The following is a 25190-nucleotide window of genomic DNA, read 5'->3' as shown; positions in this document are numbered from 1 at the left end:
CAGAGGGAGCTCATGAGACATCATTTAACTCTTAGCTTGACAAGATTGTTTTTAAAATGCAGGTCACGAAATATGGTAATGGAAGAAAAAACACTTGCTGCTGGATCACAAACTCTGAAGAAGAAACACACCGACGCCTTGCACTATTTCAGATTTTATTGTTCCAGTTTGTTTGTTTTTCTCCGATTTACTTGCACAACAGAGTTAGGAGTCAATGCAGTGATTCACAGACTGTTAATGAGAATGATTTGAATAGTGTTTGTGTGTGTGCGTGCACACATTAGTATCTGTATTCATGTTAACAGCACACACACAGGCCCAGCTGAGGTTGTGTGACTGCTCATCACCACAGTGCATTAAAAGACATTTACTGCCCGGGTTAACCTGCTTTTTTTTTTTTTTTTTTTTCCCCCTCCTTTTATTTTCAATATTTTACATTTAAATATCCACAAACAAAACCTGCTCTATTTACACAAACAGATTTAACAATCCAGTGAGTTAATAATCAACACGGTGGAGAGAGTGCGCATCAGCTACCACCCTCTCGCCATTCACAAATCCACGAAAGGCTCCGATTTCAGGTTAAATGCCTAAATATCAACAATATGAACAGAGAGAAAGTTGCTCTGCAACTAAAATGAAGTTAATTACACTATGTTTAATATTTATTTCACAATGCATTAGATAAACTTGTCTTAAAAGTACTATATGAGGCTTAAGCTGCAGGAAGGGTGTTCCCTCTCTATTTAGCTCATCTGTGAAGAAAAAGTCTCGAGGAAGCAACAAAAGTCACAGAGCTTGCGCCCGCTTTTCATCTCATTCCCACGCTCTCATTTTTTTTGCTCCCTGTTATTTGAATATGCTTTCGTTTGCAGCTTATTTCCGTACAGACAAAACATGCACTCGCACATACAAGCACACGCTTCTATTCCTCTAATAAGGCAGACGACAGGCAGAGATGGCCTGAGGTGTCAGGACTCAGCATAAAGGTAATTACTGCCTGTTGCAGCTCCAGTCAGCACTGCATCAGGAGGAAGAAGAGGAGGAGGAGGAATAACTGGAGTGTTGCTTTTGAATATGACCCCCTGCCCCGCAGCTTAAATTGGGGCAGACAGTGTGCATGTGTGGGGGAAAGCCTTGCAGAGGATGCATGTTCCTATTACTCTATGCCGGCTCGGGAAAGTGGACTCTCCCAGGTGTGATGGGCTGGAGGCTATTTTAACATGCAGCATCCCCGTTCTCGATTGCCAGTCCGTCACTGAAATTGGGTCAGGGAAAGGCTCCCTTGGGTGCAACTTCCAGCATATTTTAAGGTTAACTTAGCACCATTAGAAAAACCTCCACACGGGAGGGCTACTACATATGTGGAAAGCTGCACCTAAAAGCAGGCATTTCAGAATTGCTCATGCACAGATATGGAATGTAAGCATGGGGACTAAGTTCACATTGACAGCTGTTAGTAAGTTAAAACACAACACTGTGATCTTCTCAGTGCTGTCGCTTTAAGGACTGTCTGTATAATGGAGAAAATGTATGTACAGGATTCCTGTCATCCATGTCAACAAGGGAAAAGACAAGAAAAGTGCATTTATTGTGAGAGGACATTCACTACAATCATCTTTGTTTTGTTTTTCTTTTTTAACTGCAAGCATTAAAACCACAGAGTCCGATGAGTCCCCTGTGACACCCAGACTCGCTGGAGCAGCAGTGACGCTTGAACGAGCTCGCTCAAGACGCCAGCGAAGATGGTGATGATGGTGCCGATGACGTCGACTGCAAACACTGGGGCGATGGTGGATGTTTTGTCGGTGATAGTGGGACGTGTGATACTTCCCGAGTCCCGGATTTCAGTCGGCGATGAAGTGCACAAACGTAACGGGGAAGGCGCCTCTTCTCATTGGCTCGCCTTCGATGTGGCCCAGCTGCGAAGAGCAAAGACAGATGAGACGTGAGGTCGGAGGACGATATGAGGCAGCCATGACAAGAAAACAGAGGGGTTTAGTCTGTTTGGGTAGAAATGCTTAAATTATTTGAGTCAACTAAAGTATGCACAGACTTCATCTAAAAGATGGACATAGCCACAGGGAAGTCACCTACTGGCTGACTAAAGTTGTGTAGCCTCAGGCTGAGCGTTTGGACAAACACCTGGATCTGACTGAGCTGTATGCAATAAGACTTGAAGCGTTTACTGAGGTTAGAAATCAAATCAAATGAGCAACAGGGTTTGTTTTTGCACCTGTTTTGGCAATAAGCAGTGCTGCCTCCTGCTGGCCGTTATAAAACAATGCAGCTTTCAGGCACTTCAGCATTGGCTTCACTTTTTTAGAGCAGGAAGCTACGCCCATCTTTAACATACAGTCTACGACAGTACCAAACACCACAGAAAATGACAGAGTAGTTAAAAACAGGTGGGGAAGACTTTTCCAATATTTGTGATTTCAACCCATGTGATTCAGTTTTGAGATTTTAAATCCCAAAACTACTACTTACATACTTCATTGGCTTTTATTGGTGTATATTATAATGCTTGACACAAGTATACTGAGCTAAAAGTGTGAAAATGCACAAATACAGTCCCTCAGTGCTCACAGAGGGGGAAACGAGCATTTGTCATGTGTGCAAGTATCATCAGGATATACAGCAGGCAGCGTTAGAGGCTCTAAAGTGCTTGGATTTAGTTGATATACTTCTATATTTTCTGTGTTTGGCTCAGAATCTAAAAAATACATCTTCAGCTATATGAAAAATGAGCATGTATCCATGTAAATCAATCGGGATTTTGTCAAACAAAACTGAATCAACAGAAACACCATCTAAATCTGCAAAGAGTAATAAAAGGCTACGTCACAACAAACATGAGAGCTTTACACGTAAAAGACTTTCCCCTTTTAAATTACCTTGAGGATAAAGAAGACAGTACCTATTATCTCCATTAAAGACATTTTAAAGGTCGTCTATACCTGAAAGTAAAAAGCTAGGACATGTTTCTGCTCCGATAAAGTTAAATGAAACATGGCAAGTAACAACATCAAATGCTGATCAAAGCTTATCAGAGGAACTACGTCAGAGATAAAAGTCACGTTTTAAACACTGTAAAGCATTCTTTCCTCATTATGCCGGTTTTCTAGAATATTTTCATAGGAAACAGACTTTATATAGTGTATGATAGACCCGTTTGTGCAGCCGCAGCTCTGTGCTGTTATTTGATATCTCAGACACAAAAAGAGTGATAATGTAGCTGGACATAGGACAGAGAGGAAGCATGGCAACGGGGTCCTCGGGGGGAAACTCTGGATCCATGGAGGGACACAAAGTGAGACTGACTAAATACGGTCATATCTGCAGGGGTGGCTCAGAGAAAACAAGTTGCAGCTGGTCAGCGTTCACACAAGGGGCTCCACAGAGGAAGCAGAAGCAGCAGCATTCGGAAAAAGAGGAGGAGGGAATGAGCTCATGGTTTATCAAAGTTACATCCATCAAAGAATGCTTAATATCTCAAATCTGAAAACACGTGCAAACATCCAAGATGCACAAAACAACTTGCACACCGAGTCTTCAACGTGACAGATACTGACCCACCACTCCTGGTCCTCCTCTCCGTCCACCACGATCACCTCGCCCTCGGAGAAGGTCAGCTCATCGGGGTTGTCGGCTACACAGTTGTACATGGCTTTCACTCGCTTTGGCCTCTGCTTCTGGGACACGGGAACAAGCACAGACACACACACAGGATTTCAAGGGCATTTGCGTTAATCTGTGGGATTTTACTTTTTAAATAGCAAACTAAGGCAAAGTTGACGAGAAGATGAGGTTTGTGAATCATCGCGGCACTGCATGGGATTGGACTGGCAAATACCAACAACTAGAAGCCAGCGAGGGGGATTAGTGTACAGACCATGCAAATGAAAGACGTGCACTCTTTTCTGGTTTTTCTAGTCAATTTCAAATCGCTTTGCAATATTAAAACGCTTAAAATGTGCTAACATGAAACACATAATGCCAGCAGTAGCCCTCTCACATGCAGAATAAGGCCAAATTATGGAGTCAGGCTGCAGAAGGGATTGAATTTACAAGCAAGCACTAGAATCACTGAAACAATAGGGAGGGGACTTACACAGCTCTACAAAGGCAGTAAGCCATGAATTAGGAAATAAGCTGCAGATGAGTCTGTACTGCAAACTGAATGAATATGCAAAGTAAAATCTGGATGATAATTAAAGGGGGTGGAGGGGGGGGTTTAATTGAAAAAATAAAAATCAGGGACTCACTGGGTATGCTTTCCTCGGCATGGGGGCTGGAGGCAGAGACTGACCTATGGAGTTCTGAGGGCATCCTGGCAGTTCCTTAGCTGGAATGAAAAGGAAATTAGATCACGGTGACAACAAAACTTTCCACGTTTCCAGAGGAGAAACGGGATCTGAGCGAATACTCAAACAACTCACACACAATGTTACTCACATGCTCTTTCTTTAGATTCTGTTCGATTTAGGGGCCCTCTGCTGAAGCTTTTATCATTTCTGGAAATACAAAAAAAGAAGGAAAAAAAGAAGAAGAGTGATAGTCGTACCAAGATGGTGAAAAGAGCTCTTGAGGAAGCTCAAAGGCATTTATCACAACACTATGAGGCCTGTGGGAAGGAAAAAGAAAAAAAAACAAAACAAAAGGACGACTGTGGAGGAAAGTTATTACTTGTCTGGCTTGATGTGGAGCTTAGCCTAGAAGCTAAAGAAGCGTCTCTATCCACTTGGAAAGAAACGCCACAAAACAAGCAGCCAAAACAAGACACACGACCGCAGTGCACAATCTTCATGTGTATGTGTGAATGCATGAATATTTTTGTGTAGCTCAGAAAGTTCTAGTACATGTCGACACGCCTTTTACATCTAAGGAAATCTAAAACTTTGCTGTGCATAAATAAATGCGCCTTTATGTTCTTACCCTGCGGGAGATTTAGGTGGCACCGCCCGGGACCCCAGTGGCCCCTGACCTGACTTGCTCATGGAGTCAATCTTCATCGCAGTAGGAAGACCCAGAGCTGGAACACAGCAATCCTTTGCTTTAGCTCATTTGTTTACAGTGTGAAGAAAAATGTGACTAAGCTGATGTTGTGATGAGTCAGGAAGTCTGGTTTTAAATAGATCAACTGATAAATTAAGGTCAGAAGAACCTTTGACATATGCATGTGGAAAGAAAAGAAAACTGAACGTGAGCTAAGTGCATGTGTCGATTATGTAAATGAAACATTTAACAGCTTTCTTCCAGTAAAATGTTTTATTAGACGCTGAGAAGAGCTGCGATCCAAACACATCTATAAAATGTCCACTACGTCTTATTAAATCACTTCACTGTAGCTCTGGTCAAGACTGAGAACGAGTTTCTATGCCTTAAAGGCAGCATTTAAGCGTGCACAAAACTGGGGCCATACCTCCAGTGGAAGTGAGCCTCATGGGCGGCGGCGGAGGATGCATGTTAGGGGGGTCTGAGGACGACCTCTGTCGGCCAGTCAGGTCTAAAGGACTGGGCTTCCAGGTGCTGGACGCTGAGCCTCCCGGGCCGGACAACTGGACTGGAGACGAGATGGGGAAAAAGGAGATGGGGGTTATTAAAATGAAAAAGAAGGGAGACTAAGAGAGAGCAGGGCTGTTTGCCAGAACCAGCGTCCACTAATAAAGTCAAGTCGTTTCCATTTCAGTGTAATTGAGAGCGACGGTTAATGAGGGCAATGAATGCCGAGGCTGAGAGCTGTGGGGACGTGAGGGGGGCGACACAGCTGGCTGTTCGTCCTCTGCTCTGTTGGCAGCACTCCAAACAGACACTAATGGTATTATAGGCCGACTGTGGCAAGTCACTAGATTTTATTTATTGATTTTTTTATTCATATCACTTCCTTATAGGCAGGCAAAGAGGCCAGCTTCAGAAGAAGTGAGGTTATCTGTGTTATCTGGAGAATGAGATCATTTTTTTCCCATTCATATAAACCGTAACAGATTTATTAAATGCCTGCCGGTGTGTTTCGCTCACAGTGGTTTCTACCTACATTTGCCTTTATTTCTCCTGTCTGAGCTTACCCAGGTTCCTCGGGGGCAGAGGTGGAGCAGAGTTGGTGGTGGGCTGAGGGGGGTTTGTGTTGACTATGGTGCCGTAAGTCTCGTTGTTGACCAGGTTGGGCATGAAGAGGCGCTGCTTGTCCTTAGCTTCACGGCCGGCGGAGCCGAGGCCGGACTGTACGTGGTGGGAGTTACTGCTCGGAGTGTAACAGCTGACCGGTCGCTCGTCTCTCCGATGGGGGCTCGGCTGAGGGGAGGCATGCATGTGAGGATGTGAGCATTACAGTTACACAATGTGAGACAGGAGCACATCATATATGATTAACCTAGGTACCATGCACTTTACACATGCACCACAATCATGAACTTTTTATTGATATTACTTGACATAGGTGCACGTGAGCATTCATAGTGAAGTATGGCTGTCATGTGACTCCTGCACGCTCTGCGCAGGCAGCAATGTCCCAGTCATGGGACTTTGTCTTTGCCTTTTAATAAAGCTTCTCACTAATCTTCTAGCATTACTTTGAATGATTATTTTAGTATTTAGGAGATTTCTCATTTGGCTACAACACTTCAACAAAGGCAACAACACAACAAAAATAAAATTAAAACATGGTTATTCCCCCCCAAAAATTGAACCAGTTTCAATTATCTGATGAGTTTTCAATAATGAACTCAGGTCCAATCAAATCTAAGTGGCAACTTTCAGGGTTTGAAAAATCAAGCCAGCGCCAAAACTGCAGTTCCTCGAATGGCCACTTGAGGCAGGTTAACTCCTGCATTAAAATGCACCATTTCTCCTCCTAGATATATATAAGGCTCCTGTGTTAAAATTCAGCCTTGAAAACAACATGTTTAACTATCAATAATTAAACTTGTCCAAAATCCAATCACATTCAATCATTTCAGGCAGCAAGAATGACAAAGCGCATTAAAAAGCACAAAGGAAATAAGGAGTTTAGTGTTTAAGTTAAGGAGATTGTATTTAGTGGAAACAAAATAAAATAAACCTCTTGCAGAAATTCAGAGCTCTTCAGGTTGTTTTTCACAGCAGCCTCACTACAAAGCTGATTTGATCCCTCTCTCAAGCGTTAGTCGTTTTCATCCCTTTCATGTTTGTTTGTTTGTTTGTCTCTTTATCACTTTTTTAAAACTTTTTTTGTCTTGAAATCTTTAAAAAAAAAAAAAAAAAAAAGGAACTATTACTATTCACAAAAGCATCCCTCACCTTCTCATCCAGATCCTCGTCGCTCTCATCCAGGTCTTCGTGCTGCAGGCACCATTCATACTCGACGTGGACGTGGGCGTTGAATTTTCCTGCCAGTGCTTGGTTCAGCTGTAAACACATACGTACGGAAACGCAAATGACTGACAGCTCTTACATTTCACGAAGCGACGATGTGCTTGCAGGATTAAGCCAAGTCTAAACATAGTAAGCTCACCAGCTCCTCACACTGTAGGTGTTTGAGCCTTCGAGCGATATCCAGCGGTGTCTCCCCGGCCTCATTAGCTAGAAGGCAAAACAACAGACACATATAATCACTGTTGTACTCACAAGCCACATGAGCACAAACACACGGCCCATTTTCTCCCTTTCCTGTCACTGTGACAAGACAAATGTATAATTAAACCGTTTCCCACACCGAGCATCTCTCTGGTGTCTCTCTGTGCTCCGTCTCCATTCATTTGTTATCTGGCTGTTTTGTTTGATTTCAGAGCAGAGCAGAGCAGAAAGATAAGTGCTGTGAGAAAAAGTTGCCACGGCTTGTTTTCTGGGAACCAAGTGTGAGATGAAGATAGGCCACCAGAGAAAACAAACTCCCGGACTCAAAAGTCTCACTCAAAAGCAACTTTATAAATACGAGCAGCTTTCATGTATTAAGCACACTGTTATGAAGAAATTCCATTGCAGTGGCCTCTATATAATGTGCAAAAGTCTTGAGCCACCCCTCATTTCTTTATATTTTACTAGTAAATAGGTGCAGCAATAAGAACATTGCCATGCTGATTAGAAGTTTTTCCTATGGTATTGCACGCAAGTGACTTTTCTATATTCAGTTCTGACCAGATCACAAAGCATGACGCCATGTTTTACACTCACTGTGCCCCTCATGGTCTCCTCCACACAAACTGATGATTTTATCATTTCATTACTATATAAGATCTATTTTCATTGATTCTTTAGTCCAGTTCTTGCATAATACGGCACACCTCAGCCTTTTCTCTCAGTTTCCCTTCCTTAAGAATGGCTTCTGACACCACTTCAGACCTAAAATCAATTCTTTGCCAAGTCGTATGTTATATGTAGGCAGAAAAAAATGGTTCATCCCTTAAGTTAGGTGCTTTTTTTTTTTTTTAAAGCTCGAATGATTCAGAAGTCAGTGTTAAGTGGCTTAACACACAAAAAAATAATACTCTGAAAATGATCAAGTACAAGGAGTGGATTGAAAATGATAGAAAATTGTCCTAAAAGGCCCTTTTTGACAATTTTAGAAAGCTTTGGAGAGCTAGTGCTTAAACCAGTTAATATTACAACTATAAGAAAGTCTAACTCCTTGAAATCCAAATATCAAGAAATGAGGGGGGGCTTCAGACTTTTGCACAGTGCAGTAATGTGCAATTTAAACTGTACTGTGATCAAGTTTAATCTGCAAAATTGGGTTTTTTTGTGCTTGTGATTCCTGATTAAAATGACCGGTGTCTCACGCTGTCAGAAAAATGTAAAGGACTAAATGTACAGGGAGAGAAATAGATGGACATGGAAACACCCAAAGCACAATTACCTCAAAACTGTAATTACAATATTTCAGTCCTTGCACTTTGTTAGCTGCTGCAGAAAAAGAACAATGGACTGTTGATGCACTGCGGCTGTGCTGTTTGTTTCTGGTGTTTTTCCTTACCAATCTCTATGGAGGCTTTCCCCCGCAGCAGCAGCTTCAGACATTCACTGTTGTCAGTCAGGCAGCAGTAGTGCAGCGCTGTGCTGCCTTTGGCTGTCTGCTTATCCAAATTTAAACTTCCAGGGAAGAGAAACAAAGAGGGGAAAAACTTTAAATCCCAACACAGAGGATATAAAATCCAGCTTTCTTCTGTCCTGCCTCAGTGCTCCATAAGACCAGGGAGTAGTTTTGCCAATACAAACACTTTCTGTAAAATTGTGTTTTTAGCACGCAAACCACAGCAAAACAAAGCTCTATTGTTGTTTTTAATGCATCATTGTTATTATTATGCAAATAGTTTCTGTCCATAGAGAAAAGAGAGTTAACAGAAAAAAAGTGGATGTCAAGAAACCAGCAGGACTGAAAATAAGCTTTTGGTCTTTTTATGATGGTCCAACAGACCATCTCAGCATATTGATTTCTGGTTGCCTTCAGTGCTGTGTTTACCTGTTCTGAGTGAGGAAGTCGACGATGTGAAGGGACGTTCTGTCCACTAGCCTCACCGCTAGATGAAGAGCCGTCTCTCCTTGTTCCTGAAATAAAACGATCAAGCATTTGCATGAAATCTCTGGAACGTGTGGTGGATTTCAGGTTCATGGAAGGAGATAGAGAGCAATAATAATGCCACAGATTATTATAAATAGGAGGAGAAACGGTACGCAGGAAAATGTTAACATATGTTGTGCACTGACATGCCCGTTGGCCAGAGGAATGGGCTCCATGAGGTCCACCCCCTCAGCGTAGACTTGGATGAGGGAGAAGATGTCTCGGGCCTTCACTGCGTCGCACAGCGTGTGAAGCCGCGACATCGCATCCGGACACTTCTTCTTGGCGAAACGTTTCTCCGTGTATTTGGCTGTGATGAAGTCTTTCCTCGCCTGCCTGGGGGAGAACACGAGGACACAGATGCTCTTAGCATGTCATCTTGGAATATGCCCGTGCCATCAGGGAAGAAAAAAATCCATTGATGGAAAAACTAATCTGCTGTCTTCATTTTTTTAATCTTGCTGAACCTGGAACTTATCAGCTCTAGCAGCTGAAGTGACCCCAGATCATCACTCTGGCCCTTGTAGGGTGGACGCCAGGCATAAAGGGTGCATGACCATATCTTCCTCTCTTCTTACCTCAATGTACCCATCACTCTGGAACAGGCTAAATCTGGAGTAATCAGATCACACAACCTTTTTCTATTGCTCCAGAGCTGAATCTCACACTGAAACCCTTTTCTCCGATTAGTCTCACTGGCAAGTGGTTTTCTTAAGGCTATCCAGCTGCTTAGCCCCAAACCCTTGAGTCCTCTTTGCACCGTGCATGTGGAAATGCTCTTATTTTCACTATCATTAACAAGAGCCATGAATTCTGCTAATGTTTAGCGATCTACGACCATCCAATCAAAAGTTAGAATCATTCAAGATTTTCTTCCCCCCAATCACACTTCTTCCCTCAAGACAACACCTCAACACTACCTTTCCAGGTTTCAATAATGCATTAAACTGTTCTTTCAGAAGTCGCCTTAATTGTTCTCACTCTGAGGATCAAAAACAGCTTTTGTGATTATGATAAAAAGTTGATCAGATTTCAGATTCTTTTCTTAGTTTTTTTTTAAAACAGAAGAGATAATCAATAAAAACATGTCAAACTTGTTACTTAAAATGTGTTAAAGGGTCACATAAAAGGATCGCAAGTCGATGTGTAGAGTGTAAACTGAGATCAGTGAGGAGACGGGAGCAGCAGAAGAGCTATGGAGGTGAGGTGAGGGGATAGAGGAAGAATGGAGTGTGAGGGGGTGACTTACATGTCACTGGCCGGGTTGGGTTTCACCACGTTTTCAGCGCTTAAACAAGCCTCCATGATTTCATTAAAGCCTACATTCCCCACATTCTTGGCCAGCTGTGGAACACGAACACACACACACACACAGTAATTAAAACTAGTTATGTGTCATTTTCTGAGCCACATCGATTAACTCAAAAGTCATCAGCGCCAATCACGCCCCCACCGGGAGGCAGGAGACATCCTGAGCTCCAAGTGTGGAGCCTCACAGACTCCACAACGCCCCGTCTGACTGTGGCCAACATGACTGGCGTCTTAACACCAGGGAAAGCAATGATGGCTGGAAGCATTTAATCCCGACCGTCCCTTAGGCAGTAAATCACTACTCCAAACGGTGATTAGAAAAGCCAAACAAAATCTCAGCTATTCTGAGTGTGCAGACTTCCAGAGGTCTTTTAAAGAGGAAGACGCAAAAGGCACTGTAAGGCTTCTCATTTTCACCCAATCTTTATTTACTGTCCACCTGTCCTTAAAATCTCCCTCTATTTTTTCCCCTTTCTTGTTTCATTTTCCAAGCTTATCCTGCTTAAAATATTCCAGAGAGCTCTGGATAAGAAAAAGAGGAACAAGAAGATGGGTAGTGATTTACCAAGAGCTCTGAGGTGCTGAGTACATCCAGTGTGAGGGACTGGATCCGCGAGTAGTGGACTCCCAGCTCCCTGTGTATCCCTGAGCATTCAATGCAGGTGAGGATGCCCAGGTTGGTGGATAGCCATGTCGGGTCTGTTAAGGGGTAAAAAAGGAAAGATCATTGTAAAGAAAATGGAGAAAAAGGGACATAAACAATGCATGAGTGACATGAGAGAGGAGTGTATGTGGGTGAAAAGCACTGAAGCAGAAGTCACTTCAGCAGCCTGTGAGCCAACTTTGATGTGTCCTTGTGGAAATCCAATGGCTGCCTGAAAAGCCTTTTACTAACACTAACACACTGTCACAGGAAAGTGACCGAGCTGGACTGCTTACTCTGTGCATGTGTAGGTATATGTGCCTGCCGTACGTACATACTATAATAAAGTACAGATCTGTGGTGGGGGTATTTCATGGGTTTGGGGGATTTCACAAAACTAATTTCAAGGTTGTGGCAGAATATTTCCTCAGGGGAACCACTCTAAGAGTTTTCAATACGAGGAATTTATACCACTGGTGTGCATGAATTACACTACCCGCTCCCCGTAAGTACTGTATACTACATTAAATTACAGCAAACACTTTGCCAAAGCAGTGTGCACATGTCTGATCTGCCTCCAGGCAGGCTTCTAAGTGTCCGCTGCCTTTAGGAATCGAGGATACAAGCGGAAGGATGTTAAAGTCAATGTTGCTTTTTCCAGAAAATCTGATCGTGACTGCAGAACTGTGGAGATTTCTGATTTGATCCAATCCCCTGTGTCAGGAGATTTAAATAATTAATGAAGTTATCGGCTGCTGTGCTGTGTAAAATGCACTCGGTGCGGCTCTATTTGGAACAATACTCTTAGGGTCCACTGTATATGCATTCACTAAGATCCCAGCTGTAAGCAAGACAGAAAAAAAACACCTGAAATTATATAAGAGTAATATTTGAAGCTAAATGTAAAGACTTAAAAATCTTTAATCCGAATGATGTTTAAGGAATTGAAGAAATCGGAAGATCCTCATGACTGGAGACCCACCAACTATGTGCGCACGCCAGCCTACTAAAATTTGAGATCGTTATGGTTTCTGAATTACTACAATTTGAGGTCTACACAACAGCAGTTGCGCAATCGTGTCTTTCCCATAAATCATCTCTTAGTACACGAACACATAAACAAGTTCTTCAGGGAAAAAGGAGCTGATACTGGAGGAAAATCCCAGGAAATCCTGAGTTCTCAACGCCTGTTATTCAACCCAATCTGGTCCATTTATGAAAGTAAATGAGCTGGCATCACTATGCTTTCAATTATAAAAACAAAACAAAACATGAAAAGCATGTAAACCTTGTATTTAAATGGAAAAAAGGCATACTTAGTCGTTTCTGGTCTTAAAAAGCTGCTTGTATAAGAGTTTAGCATAATCTAAATTGTGGGATATCACATAATGATCATGTAAGATTCAAAACATAGTTAGTTTTCCATTTGTTTAGGCTTAAATTGAACTTTATTAAGGCATCTGAGGGTTTCCCCCGTCCAACTGTGCCACTCACTCGGGGCTCCGCAGTCACAGCAAACATCATTTCCTATCATCCGCTTGACTTCCCCCAGTATCGCCTTGGTCAGCTCCTGCACGATGTTGTTCTCGCCGACATGATGGTCCCCTTTAAAAGCTTGATTTAACGCCTCCTCCTTACTGTTCTGTAGCACCGAGATCCAGCTGCAGGAGAGACAGAGTAAAGGATCACGGGAGACATGAGTCGGGCAGATGAAAAGAGGAAAAATGACAAAAGGAGAAGCACGGGGAGGAGAAGGGGGGAAAGTGGGTAAAAACAGGCGCAGCTAAGGCAGACACGGGGGGTTCAGACTGGAGTAAAAGGGCAGTTAATGGGCATGAGGTGGGAGGTAAAGTGACTGAGTGTGTGTCAGGGAGGAAGTGTGTGGAAAGCATTGGAAGTGATAAACAGGCGTACCCACACACAAGAGGAAGGAAGGGAAAAGCACTTACATCTGACAGTCCTGGTCGTCCTCGGCCTGAAAGTGATACGTTCTGTCATCTAAAAACAAAAAAAAGAAAGGAAACAAATGATGGAATAGAAAAGATGAGCGGGAGAAAAAAACTGAAGAGGAAGAAGATCAGTCAAAGAGCTGCAGATATGCAGTAAAAAGCTTTGAGTGATTCTCTCCAGAGGGCATTAAAGTGCTCAAGTGAAAGGTCAGACTGAGGGCGCGCTGCAAAACAAAAACATAAAGTACGAGTGTTTCCATCTTCACATGGGAGTTTTTTATACAACTAAATGAAAGGAAACTTAAACTGTGTTATATCCCTAAAGCCTGAAGTTTAGTCTTCATTTAAATAGCCACAAACTGCCATGTTTGTCACATGATCATCACACAGATCATCCCTCTCTCCATCCTCCTTTCCTGCCATCTCTTTATGACCAGACTTCCAAGCAAGTCTTATTTGAATATTTGTTCGCCAGAAACAAACAAAAGAAAGCAACATTGTAGCCTTTCAATCTCTCTCAGCCATGAAAGCAATTATTCGACCATCATTTTGCTCTTTGGTATTTGAGTCTAGTCTACACGCTGGATTCAGATGCGTCAGACGTGTTAATATTGTCTCTTAATCATCTCCGTTTTCTGCTGCATGGGAAATAATTGAAATCTGCTCAGCTACATAACAAATCTCAGCCAGCTGCTGCTCGAAGCCAATTAAACAGAGGCATTTGGTTACAACAACACACTGGAGAACACAGGCGGCAGAAAGCAAAGAGAAGAGGCTGAACGTACGTGATATGAGGTCAAAACTCCGCTTCTCTTCAGGATTGTGTTTCACCTGGCAGGTGAGCAGGTTGAGTTTAGCTGGTGGCCGGTTAGCCTATGAAAGAGAGACAGATGGAGGGAGGGAAAGAAAGGAAAGGGGGAGAAGGAGAAAAATGAGAGAACAAGTGAGCAGGAGTGTTGGTTTAAGTGTATCTGACTGTTGCTGGAGCCAAACAGAACATCTGATAAGCAGCTCTGTGAGAGATGAACCGTGTCAGCGAGAGGGGTTGACCGAATCTTTAATGTAAATGAGCCAAGTGAACTGAAACTCCGAGGAGTGTAAACTTGCAGACTTTGTCCTTTGATCTGTGGAAAATGTAAATGTGCAGTTCAGTTTTTGCCTATTTGTCATATTTCAGATCATCAAAGCAATTTAAAATCAGCCGGCTGAATATAAAATGCAGTTTTTTAAATGATAATTTAATTCAATTAAAGGGGGGAAAAAGTTATCCAAACTCACCTCCCCCTGTGTGAAAAAGCCATTGTCCTCTAAACCTAATAACCTCAATCAGAGATGGACTATTCAAAAAAAAAATCAAAAAAAAAAAAAATCATAATTTAACAAGGGGGCAATCACTTTTTTCCCTTCTTTTGGATAGATTTCCCCTTAAATAAATAAAAATGATCATTTAAAAACTTTAAAAAACACTGAACACACTGAAGTGTGTTAAAAGTGTGTGAAAAATGCTAAAAATTCACTTTTGTGCTTTTTCACTGCAATGTATATGAAGACAAGCAGCAATGATGAGGCTTGCAGACAAACTAAAAGGTTTGTGTGTGTTTTCAGAAGAAAAGATGTCGTCTTGTGTTTCTTTCCACTGTTTGCTTACTGTGCCGTGTGAGATGGTGAGGAATCCATTCTTCGCTGTACACTTCCTCTTCTGCCACACTTTCCTCAACCTGCGACGCAGAGACGGCAGCGATTAGTATGTCGCGCATACACCCGTGCAGTGAATCGGTAAAGCCTATGAAATATTTATCATTATCACATTACCACTAGCATTCACATGCATTAGTTATGACACACGGGGTGAGCATGTCTACAATAAAACAATAAAAAGAATTAAAAGCCAAAATGATCTGAATCAATTTTGACAAATTAATGTCATCTAGCAGGATCGCCAAAGTAACCATTGACTACTTGTTATGGACATTTTCAGCATTCAAGATGATCTGCAGACTGCTCGTTTTAAACAAAGCAAACCACACATCTTTTATTTTGCCAGCTCTTTTACTGCACGTGTGCCATCGCTCCACCAAGCCGCTGCATGAAACTGTGCAGGTAATTTTTTGCACAATCTTGCTGACAAACACTCATTAGTAACCCACCAACACGAGAGAGACAGAGGTGGAGGAATAATGAGGCCTCTAAACGCCACAGCCTTCTCTGCGTTCTTCACTGAAGAAATAGTTTGTTGTGTAGTGACTCATCTGATCTTTTGAACGCCCTTTTCTAAACATACCCATCACTTTTCTTGTGAAGGTACCCGCTGCGCTCGGTGCCGTGCTCCTTGTTGCCCTGCGGCTGGTGCAGGCTGTAGGTGGTGCTCTGACGCACCTGTGAATCCTGAGGAAAAAAACAGCAAAAACACAGGCGACAAAGCAGAGCTGTCATTTCAGAAAATGAGGTGCGGAAGGCAGGAGCTACACACCGAATTAGCAAAAAACAGTATGAAGTCGAGGGGAAGCTGCACAAGTGCAAAATTGCTCTGGATTACACTGTGCTTCTGGGTCTCCTGCTCCGCGGAGGATTTTAAAGCAAATATCAATTATGTTAAGATTGCTCCTCTCAGCCTGAGTGATTTTGTGCAAATAAAGGGAAGGGAGAAAATAAGAGCTTGTACGCCTTTGAAGTCAGAGTCTGCAGCAGCAGCTGGCCAAATTGTGTCATTAGCATTTTAATCTCATTAGCAATTCTTGCTGTTTTAACACATGCAGCCTGAATAGGCTTCATTTAAATACATCAGCTACCATGAAAGAGGACCCAGACTTTTTTTTTTTTTTGCATATTCCTTTTTTGTGGAAACACTACGGGAAACAGAGAGGACGACTTCTGAGTGGTGGAGCGGCTTGATGTGTGCCGATATCAGCAGACACACAAAAAAAGATATGACAGGCCCACCTCAAACTTTTCTCACTGAACGACTACATCGAAAACATCGAGCACTGGAAGCAACGACATCACCACAGGGAACACGAGATGCTATAGCTTTTCTTTTTTTTCCACAAATCCACTTACTCTTCTGGACTTGTTTCACAAAAGGCGGCGGCGGCAGAGGAGAGAAGAAAACAATCTTCAGATTAGACCTGAAGCTGCTGCGCTTTGCAGCATATTTAACAGTTCACTGAGCATCTAGCTGATGAGCAGTCTACCTCAGTTCATTTGGGTAGAGAAGTAAACGACTAATAGCACATGCAAGAAACAAGACAGATGTAAGAAAAGAAAAAAAGATGTGCTTCTTTTCAATTATAGTTTAGATCCCAACCCAGAGGGATAGATTAGTAATGGAGTCGTATATACATTAGTGTGTGCGTGAGTCCCAACTTAATGTCATCACTGAGAGAAGCTGAAGTTTAATAAGCAGATTTCAGCTTGTCCGGTACATCATAAAGCATTTGATCGTTTCGTTTCTGTTGTGGGTGTTACCTCCTTCTGCTCCACCTGTAACGCCGACTTGAGGACGTCTCGTAACTGAGCCAGCTGCTTCCTCTCCTCGTCCTGCACCTGCTTTATCTGTACAGACACAAGTCATGTCGAAGTCATGAAGGAAAGTTTAAGAGTGGACAAACAGGCTGGATTGAAACGGCTCTGACCGTGTGCAGATCTGTGGCCAGTTTCTCTATGGAAGGTTTGAGGTTGTCCACAGCTTTTAGACCGTCCTGAAAGAAACTGAATGACGAAGCACACAAATTTATCCCAGTGCCACAAAACAGATTTACAGTATACGTGAGTAACTTTTTCTTTGCAGTGACAGTGGATCGGGGCACTGGATTTGCCTAAATCCTAAATATATTGTTGATATAATACATTAAAAATAACATCAACTGTGTATGCATACCTCAAACTAAATCTTTACTATTAGACAGTAAAAATATGCTTTTCATATATACTCAATTTAACCACGTGTATCAGGGGTGTCAAACATAGGGCCTAGGGGCCAGAATGGGCCTGGTAAAGACTCCTATTCCGCCCGCTAGATGGCTTTTGAGAATGTAAAGGAGTGCACAGATCTTGAACGTTTAACCACATTTTCCTAGGTTTTACAGCCTTTTATTTAGATAAAAGGAGCCTCATCAACAGTTAAATAACATAAACTTTTTTCACCATCTGCTACATAAATGCACGTGTTTTTTTGTTTTTTTTAACAGTGAATTTACAGAAAGGACAAAAGTTTTCTATATGATAACATAATCTTTTTATGTTATAATTACAAGACTGTCTGGATGATGATGAACTACCAGAACTTTTCTGTAATTTTACACAATGTGTCAGGTCCACTTAGCATCAAAGTAGTATGTACGTGGCCTACGATGTAAAATAAATTTGACGTATATAATATGCACGTCTTACTTGCACTGTGCGTGGAAATACTTGATGAGGTTCTGCAGCAGATCCACCCCCTTCTTGATCTTGATCTCATTGACTTTGAGGAGATACTGTAAACAGATTGAATCCAGATCCAGGAAGAGGGGTCAGTCCAGGTTCACACAGATGGAAAAGCAACTTTGAAGTCTGAGACTTCAAATACTCATGGACCATCTCAAATGTATACATCACTTTCATCTCATACCCAGACACTTCAAAAGGGCAAAAATGTAATTTTTCAAGCAAGGCTTCATTAAAATGAAACATCAAAAAAAGGCATTCAGCACATAAACATGCTTACATGTAATGTGATTTTTGTATTCCATCAGGCTGCGCAGTATTCAGTTTTTACCGTTACTTTGACAGAAACTGCCCTGTTTTCTCAACCCACCACTGCCTGTTATTTTCTTGATAAACACTATGCTGAGTGGTTGATCTGATATCCTCGTGTTGGTGTTGTTCCCAGATCATCATACTAAATGTTGTTCCAGGATCAACATTGCAAGTGACCAATCAGAATGTTGTGACGTCATACCTTTGCGACTTCGGGAAAAACCGGCGTAAAACAAAAAACTGTACTTAAGCTGCGTGAAACCGCCTCTGTCCGCCGATCAATGGACCCTGACCCTTTAATAAACAGTAAGCAGAATTAATATTGTCCTTGCAACATTGGAATTTCATAAATGCACGAATGGCTTGGCGCGCAAAGGAATAACGTCACAACAATGTGATTGGTCACTTGCAATGTTGAACCTGGAACAACATTTTCATGATGGTCTGGGAACAACACCAACACGAGGATATCAGATCATCCATGCTGAGTACAGGATTTCATACAATTTTAATGTTTCATTAATTCATGTTATATATATTTAAAACACTGGTAACCAAATGAAACCCGTCTCTTGATAATCGCTCCAACTAACCTCACACATCTGCAGCTGGAAGAATCTTCTCTCTTTCTCCATCTCTTCAGCGATTTCTGCCCCGCTGATTTCCGTCCTAATCATCCCATGCTGTCTCGCATGCTCCTTCTTTTCCTTTTCTATCTTGGTGCTGGCAAGAGTGACAGCGTGGCAGAGGGTGTCAAAGAGCAATCAATAGATCCATAACAGCACCGAAAGCATACAGAAGGCATAATGTGAAAAATCAGCCCTAAAGTTGTCAGGCAGTTCATGGTTGAGCTACATATAAGATGAGAAAAAGCCAGCTTTGTAAAAGTGTCAAGGCAGTAGATGGGCTTACATGAAGAAGCAGAAATTCTCTTTATTAAAACTTAATGTTTAGAAACCATAGAGTGTTGATTACATTTGGCGATTTTGAGTGAAAAAAGTTGTCTCATGACCTGAAAATATCGAGGCGAGCAATTGAAGAAGCTCCTGATAAGAGCACAGGATTGACATAACCTGGTATTAAATATGTTACTGGGTTACCTAGGCAACCGGAGCCTGAAACGTCTCCTAGAAACCATCCGTTAGCGACAAAGTGATGCTGCATGGACGCAGATTTAGTCAAGTGCCTAAAGTTCTTGCGTAGTAAAGTATTGAGCAACACCGAGGGGCGTTGGCACAGGAAGTGATTTCCTATGTCAGTGATCCAGCCCGCTAGAGGACATTCCAGGCTCCAGTTGCCTAGGTAACCCTCTGTGAATCAACTGTATCCTTTGCTCTCATTGATGGCCGCTTCAGTCACTGGCCTCAGAGTTGAGAGATGTTCAAAAAGGCATCCATACAGGGAACGATTAACTCGCCACGCTTTGCTCTGAAGCTCAAGGGACAAGCGACGGGTGTAAAAAGGCTCGGGAATGAAGAGTGGACCGGTCCTGAGATAAACCTCTCTCAACTCCAAAGCAAGTGATTGAAGTGTCAACCAATGAGAACAAAGAATACAGCTGATGTTTGATATTCCAGGCTCTAGCTGCCTCGAATTTTCACAACTCTGTCACATGTCGCCTTGAAAGTGAGAAAAGTTTAACTCGGGGGAATGCCCACTTTGTTTTTTTACCCGTCATCATTGAATCTCTCCGACTTTCTCCGAATTTGTGATCAGCGAACTGCTTCCTTTGCAGACACCCCATTAGAAATGATCCACCAGCTATGTCAGACAATCATGATGAATTAGAAAGTAATTCTTGCAAAGCCGACTTCATTCATTCCTCAGTAATTCGAGCTGGTGTCTCATTTCGCCTTTTTTTAATCACCTTGTACTGCCAGATGTATCGTGTCCTGAAGCAAACACACCAAATGCGTAGGTGTGTCTGCACAGGAGGAACGCACGGCTCATTGCACCGATTTCACTGAGATGATAGAAAAACAAATAAATAAATAAATAATCCAAGCTGCTTGAACAGAAGTGCCAAGAGTCAAACTGCACTAAGCTCATCAGCGCTGTTTTTGGAAGGTTTCCATAATTAGCTGAGAGCTTGTTTGGGAAATCAAACACTTGTAGTTTCTCGCTGATGACGACAATTGAGATCAGTACATAAAGCAGAAGGAATTAGAGCGCAGATGTCGACCAGGGAGAGGGGTTTGACTCAGCGATTCGATTCCACACTTTTTGCAGGATTCTTTTGTGCATGGGTTTTTTTTAGTGTTTGAGGATGATTACGTTAAAGATGATTAAGGTTAGCCATGGGTTTAGTGTACTAAAAAGGTCAGGAGTAGGACCTAAGAGACTACAAGCCAATGAGATACATGCTGCCTGACAGCCAGCGCTCAGAGCCAGTTTTTCCCATAAATTCTCCATCTTCCACAGGCAATCAGGACAACACAGAAAGACAACAAAGGGAGGGGGGGGGGAACCTTTCATGCAACAGGTCATTCTTTTGGATGTGCCGCATTTTCTCACAGCATATTTTTTAAACAGTTATGCAGAAATGTGACTGAAAGCTGCGTAAGAGTCCAGCCTGTTTCATGTGCGTTAAAGTAACAAAAGTTGATTGTGTTCATGAACACAATCGACTTTTTGGGATTTCCTTACCTGGATGGATTGAGCATGCATCGAGACATTTTAGCTCACTACCTGATGTTTAACTCACTTATTAACCTTAAACTTAATATTCAAAACTTCAAATTAAGAATCTTAGCAAAAGTAAAAAAGCAACTTTAAAATTTTACTTTCAAGTCCATTAATTATTTAATTAAATATTTTGTCTTACCTGTGACATTATGAGCTGTTTGTATTTAGTTGTACAGTCACATTTGTCTAGGTTTCATTGGAGGTACACTCACTGGATACTGTGTTTAGGTACACCTGGGTAGTATCAGGTTGGACCCCCTCTTGCTTTCAGAAGTGCCTTAAATCTTGAGGTATCAGGTCTATTGGTGCTCTACTGGACTGAGATCTGGAGGCCGTTTGAGTGCAGTGAACTCATCGTCATGGTCTGAGCTTTGTGACACGCCACATTAATCTGCTGGAAGCAGCCATCATTGAAAGTGAGGCAATGTTTTGGTGGGAACATGAGAATTGCAGCATCAGTTTCCTGTTCTTAGCTGACAGGAGTGGTTATGGAGTGAGAGGTTTGACGTGCTGAGCATTCAGAGATGCTCTTCTGCATACTTAGGCAGCAGCAAGTGGCTGTTTGTTTACCAGCTCGAAACACTGTAGCCATTCTCCTGTGATCTCTGACATCAACGAGACATTTTCACAGAACAGCCGCTCATGAGATATTTTCTCTCAGAGACCATCTGGCTCTTAGGTCACCTTCCTCCATTCTGAAGCTTGGCTTGAACTTCAGCAAGTCACCTTAACTGTGTCTACATGCCTAAATGTACCGAGCTGCTGCAATGTGGCATCTGGCATCAATTCAGCTGTTAATTAGATATTTGTATTAATGAGCAGCTGAACAGGTGTATCTAGCAAAGTGGCCAGTGAGTGTATATTCATGGGTACAGTGTTAAAACCTTAGACACAGTTAGCACACCACACACAAACAACCTCACACTCACAGACATTAGTCCCAAAAGCTTTTTGGTTTTTGTCCTAAACTTTCTGTTTAGCTTTGCTGAAGGTGCCAAACCCGATTTCATTAGGTTTACACTGCCGGCCTTTGTCAGCACATGAATCTTCAGCCCCGACAAATACAGAGACACGTGTTAGCCAGGCTGTTTGGCTGCTAGCCAAACTGACAGTTGTTCAAATGACGACGGGGCTGAGAGTCCATTCATTTTCACTACTGTTGGTTCAGGAAGCAAAGCACCCACAAGACAAAGGACTTGGAGTTTTTCTACATTTAAACAAAATATAAATGAATCACTTGTGAAAATGAAGCCAAAACACTTCCTGAATAAACAGCTTTTAATGTGGGATGAACCCCTAACAAGGAATTCAAAATCAGGCATTGGGTGCAAAGAGCTCGCAAACAAAATTAGGAAACCAGAAATCAATGCCATGTTGACCAAATACTGTAATTGCTCTTTGACTGAGCCTATGAAATGGAGACAGCGGATAGATTAGATGATCACTGATATGTTTGGATGCTTTTCATATCAGGCAGAAAACTCTATTGATGGCCTCCATTAGCCATCAATGGAGTCGAACAAAATAGAACAAGTTAGGACGGTCGGGAATGGTCACATGGCATCTAGATGAACCCTTAATGTCAGCACACAGTCTGCACTGCTTGATCAAAACGGTTTGGAGAGAAGACGCATTACCCTTTCAGTAAAGAATGTCCTTTGCTGCTTGTAAAATATATGAAAGTGCTATAAAAACTCCCGAGTTCTTTGCATGCACAATCACAAAGGAGTGTCGGTGAAAATGGAGTCTCAGTGTGGAAGTGGAAAAGGTGACAGTGGGTTATTCACATTATAAGGAATTGCCTGAGTTGTTAATCAAGGGAAGAGGCATTAAAAGGGAAACATGGAGGACAGACACAAGACACTTACTAAACATTTGATTTTAAACATACTGCCCAAAATCATTCAAACAAAACTAACTTGAAGTGTTAAACTACGTATAACTACATGAGCACAAGTCATGGACTAACAACAGTGCAAACATCAAATATGGTAGAAAACACACAAAGAACTGCTGATTAGATGCGCTTAGTTTCTTACACTTTTGTTTCGTAGTCCTTCCAGGCTTTGTCGAAGGGCTTTTTCAGATCCTGCGAAAAAACAAAAGGAAGTATTAATTAATATAATAATTATTTTTAAAAACTGAACAAAACCAGCAACAAGCTCTTTGAAAGACAGCGAGACGATCGAGGGTTGAGTAGAACATAGACGAGAAATAAACTGGGACGACATTTTCTTAAGTGGAGCACATGGTAACATTCAAAGCTGCAGGTGCTGAATGAACGGGGTAGTTTGGCTCTTACAGTCTATTAATTGTTTGGTTCATTTATCAGAACAAAGCCTTTATTGCATCTTCATAAAAAAACAACAACAGACAAACAAAAAAACATTACTCTGTGGTTTTCCTGTGATTGGTGCAACTTTTGGGATCCTCACATACATTTAATTAAGAAAGCTGAGACCCATTGGGAAGTTACTTTCGGACGTCACGAAGGAGAAGCCAAAAAGTTACAAGAAAGACTGAAAACAGGAGGAAACAGCTTGTGTTTATCCAAAAATAATAAAAGGCCTCTGAAGCTCATTAATATACTCGTGACAGCTGTTTAGTTTAATGAGTCCAAGTTGCTGCACTTTTGTGGGAAGTTGTCTACATCTTGGCCGGCCTCAGACTTAGTCAGAGGCGCTAGCAGGTAAAAAAAAATAAATAAAAATATATATATATATATATATATATATATATATATATATATATATATATATATATATATATATATATATATATATAATTTTTTACCTCTCAGAAAGAGAGACTAGCAGCTTCTACCCATTTCTTGTATTTATGTAAAGCTTCTCAAGGTGCAAAGATTTTATTCACATATGACTTCCAAACACGGTTAATAAATACTCTTAGGTCCTCAACAATGAAAGTAACTGATAGTCAGAGCCCTACATGTACTATACATAATCAACGCAGACAAGCGCATCAAGCAGAAAACTCGGGAACTGTGTGGTTACACTGTTAAAATAGCGAGCAGAAATCAAGAAACTGGATGCAGAATGACACAGCCTTCACCACGTCAATAGCAAAACATTGCAAAAAAAATATAGCTAATCTATACAGCCGGCATTTGTCTCAACAGTGAGCAGGAGCACAAGGTGACTGTTTCTGGCATTCATAACGCAAATTCTCTGGTAACGATTTCTTGCCGTCGTGTGCTGCTTGAGCAAAACTCTTGATTAAAGCACCTCTTTGGTCCTCCAGTGCTGATTAAACAGTGATTAGGACGCACAAAGCAGACATTACTGGGTACAGCTGCCCATTTTATTCCCTAAAAAACAACCAATACACCAAAATCAACTGTTGTGTTGTTATGAGGAGTGGAGGGGGGTCAGGAGGCCAGGAAAATCTGCTGTACAGCAGAGAAACAGAAAAAAAAACTAAAGGATTTAGCTGCAATTAAGCTGCTTTAATTCTTGTAATTAAAACATTACAGTGAGCTCACCACAGAAAGCCAAACCAAATCATGCAGCACTTTTCTTCACCTTGCTATGAATTTCTGTTGCCTTAGGTTTTGCTTACGGCTTCAGTGCCACTGTTAGATCTCCAGAGTGAGCTGATCCCCACCGCTGACCTCCACTTCAACAGCAGAGGAGTGACAGGCTCGACCTGTCGGCCCACAGGATCACAACATGGTTCACTGGGCCAATTCAAGGGGCAGGGAGCCATTCACTCATCCCGCTCAACGGCAGAAACCGCCAGAGAAAAGAGAGTATAAAAGGCTATAAAAATCCAACGTAAAAGAACAGGACTGCGGGGAAAATTGTCAAAGGGTAGAAGGAAGCCACTAAAAGAATGAACTGCAGGTCAAGAGAGCAAGTGAGAAAAAAAAAAGAAAAAAAGAGGGTAAGCGGAAGGAAATGTCAGAGCCGGAGAGAGGAGGAAAAATGGTAACAATGGCTAAAAATACCAGACAGAGGCATCACTGGGCAGGGAAGGGCAGAGCAGAATAGGACAAGGCACAGGGGCAAAACACTCCCTCAGAGATATGCAGGCTTTTAGCACTCTGTATCCTGTCTGGCTGAATCTAAAGATGGAGAAGGCGACCTTTTACTACCCAGGACCATACAAGGAGCATACATGTGAAGGATTAGCAGCTCCTGGAATACGTGCCTCACACCTTTTCCTACAGATATACTAAATGTGCAACCTAAAGTAGATCGGAGTCCTTTTCAAGGGCTCTTGATGAGAGGTAAGGGTGCCACTGGGGGAGTGTGGGGTCTATGTACACCCTGGCAGAATCACTACATGCTGCAGCTGTCAAAAACATGTG

At 42.1% G+C, this 25190-nt stretch overlaps 1 protein-coding gene across 4 annotated transcripts in view; it reads right to left on the bottom strand.

Annotated features, from left to right (window-relative positions):
- Positions 1-388: 388 nt before the first annotated feature.
- Positions 389-25190, bottom strand: part of asap2a (ArfGAP with SH3 domain, ankyrin repeat and PH domain 2a) — a 56588-nt gene continuing 31786 nt past the window's right edge. The window contains exons 5-29 of one of the 4 annotated variants that reach the window (XM_085441373.1): positions 22900-22949; positions 22498-22521; positions 18769-18898; positions 17828-17913; positions 17071-17146; positions 16904-16990; positions 15720-15823; positions 15087-15156; positions 14224-14311; positions 13439-13487; positions 12984-13150; positions 11412-11545; positions 10785-10879; positions 9682-9871; positions 9437-9522; positions 8951-9066; positions 7493-7560; positions 7279-7386; positions 6069-6294; positions 5426-5566; positions 4939-5035; positions 4459-4517; positions 4269-4348; positions 3576-3695; positions 389-1922 (exon numbers count right to left, since the gene is read on the bottom strand). In XM_085441373.1, coding sequence (XP_085297499.1) covers positions 1848-1922; positions 3576-3695; positions 4269-4348; positions 4459-4517; positions 4939-5035; positions 5426-5566; positions 6069-6294; positions 7279-7386; positions 7493-7560; positions 8951-9066; positions 9437-9522; positions 9682-9871; positions 10785-10879; positions 11412-11545; positions 12984-13150; positions 13439-13487; positions 14224-14311; positions 15087-15156; positions 15720-15823; positions 16904-16990; positions 17071-17146; positions 17828-17913; positions 18769-18898; positions 22498-22521; positions 22900-22949 — 2526 coding nt within the window. In that variant the 3' untranslated portion in view covers positions 389-1847. Of the gene's footprint in view, positions 1923-3575; positions 3696-4268; positions 4349-4458; positions 4518-4938; positions 5036-5425; positions 5567-6068; positions 6295-7278; positions 7387-7492; positions 7561-8950; positions 9067-9436; positions 9523-9681; positions 9872-10784; positions 10880-11411; positions 11546-12983; positions 13151-13438; positions 13488-14223; positions 14312-15086; positions 15157-15719; positions 15824-16903; positions 16991-17070; positions 17147-17827; positions 17914-18768; positions 18899-19275; positions 19514-22497; positions 22522-22899; positions 22950-25190 lie in introns of those variants that run through there. The other 3 variants (XM_085441374.1, XM_085441375.1, XM_085441376.1) reach the window with 3 other exon arrangements.

The sequence above is a fragment of the Copadichromis virginalis genome, linkage group LG19, assembly GCF_057382275.1.
Source record: "Copadichromis virginalis isolate Kocher_CV1m ecotype Utaka linkage group LG19, C_Virginalis_male_GT1.1, whole genome shotgun sequence".
In the NCBI taxonomy this organism is placed as follows: domain Eukaryota; kingdom Metazoa; phylum Chordata; class Actinopteri; order Cichliformes; family Cichlidae; genus Copadichromis; species Copadichromis virginalis.
This window is presented reverse-complemented; position numbering and strand designations above follow the sequence as displayed.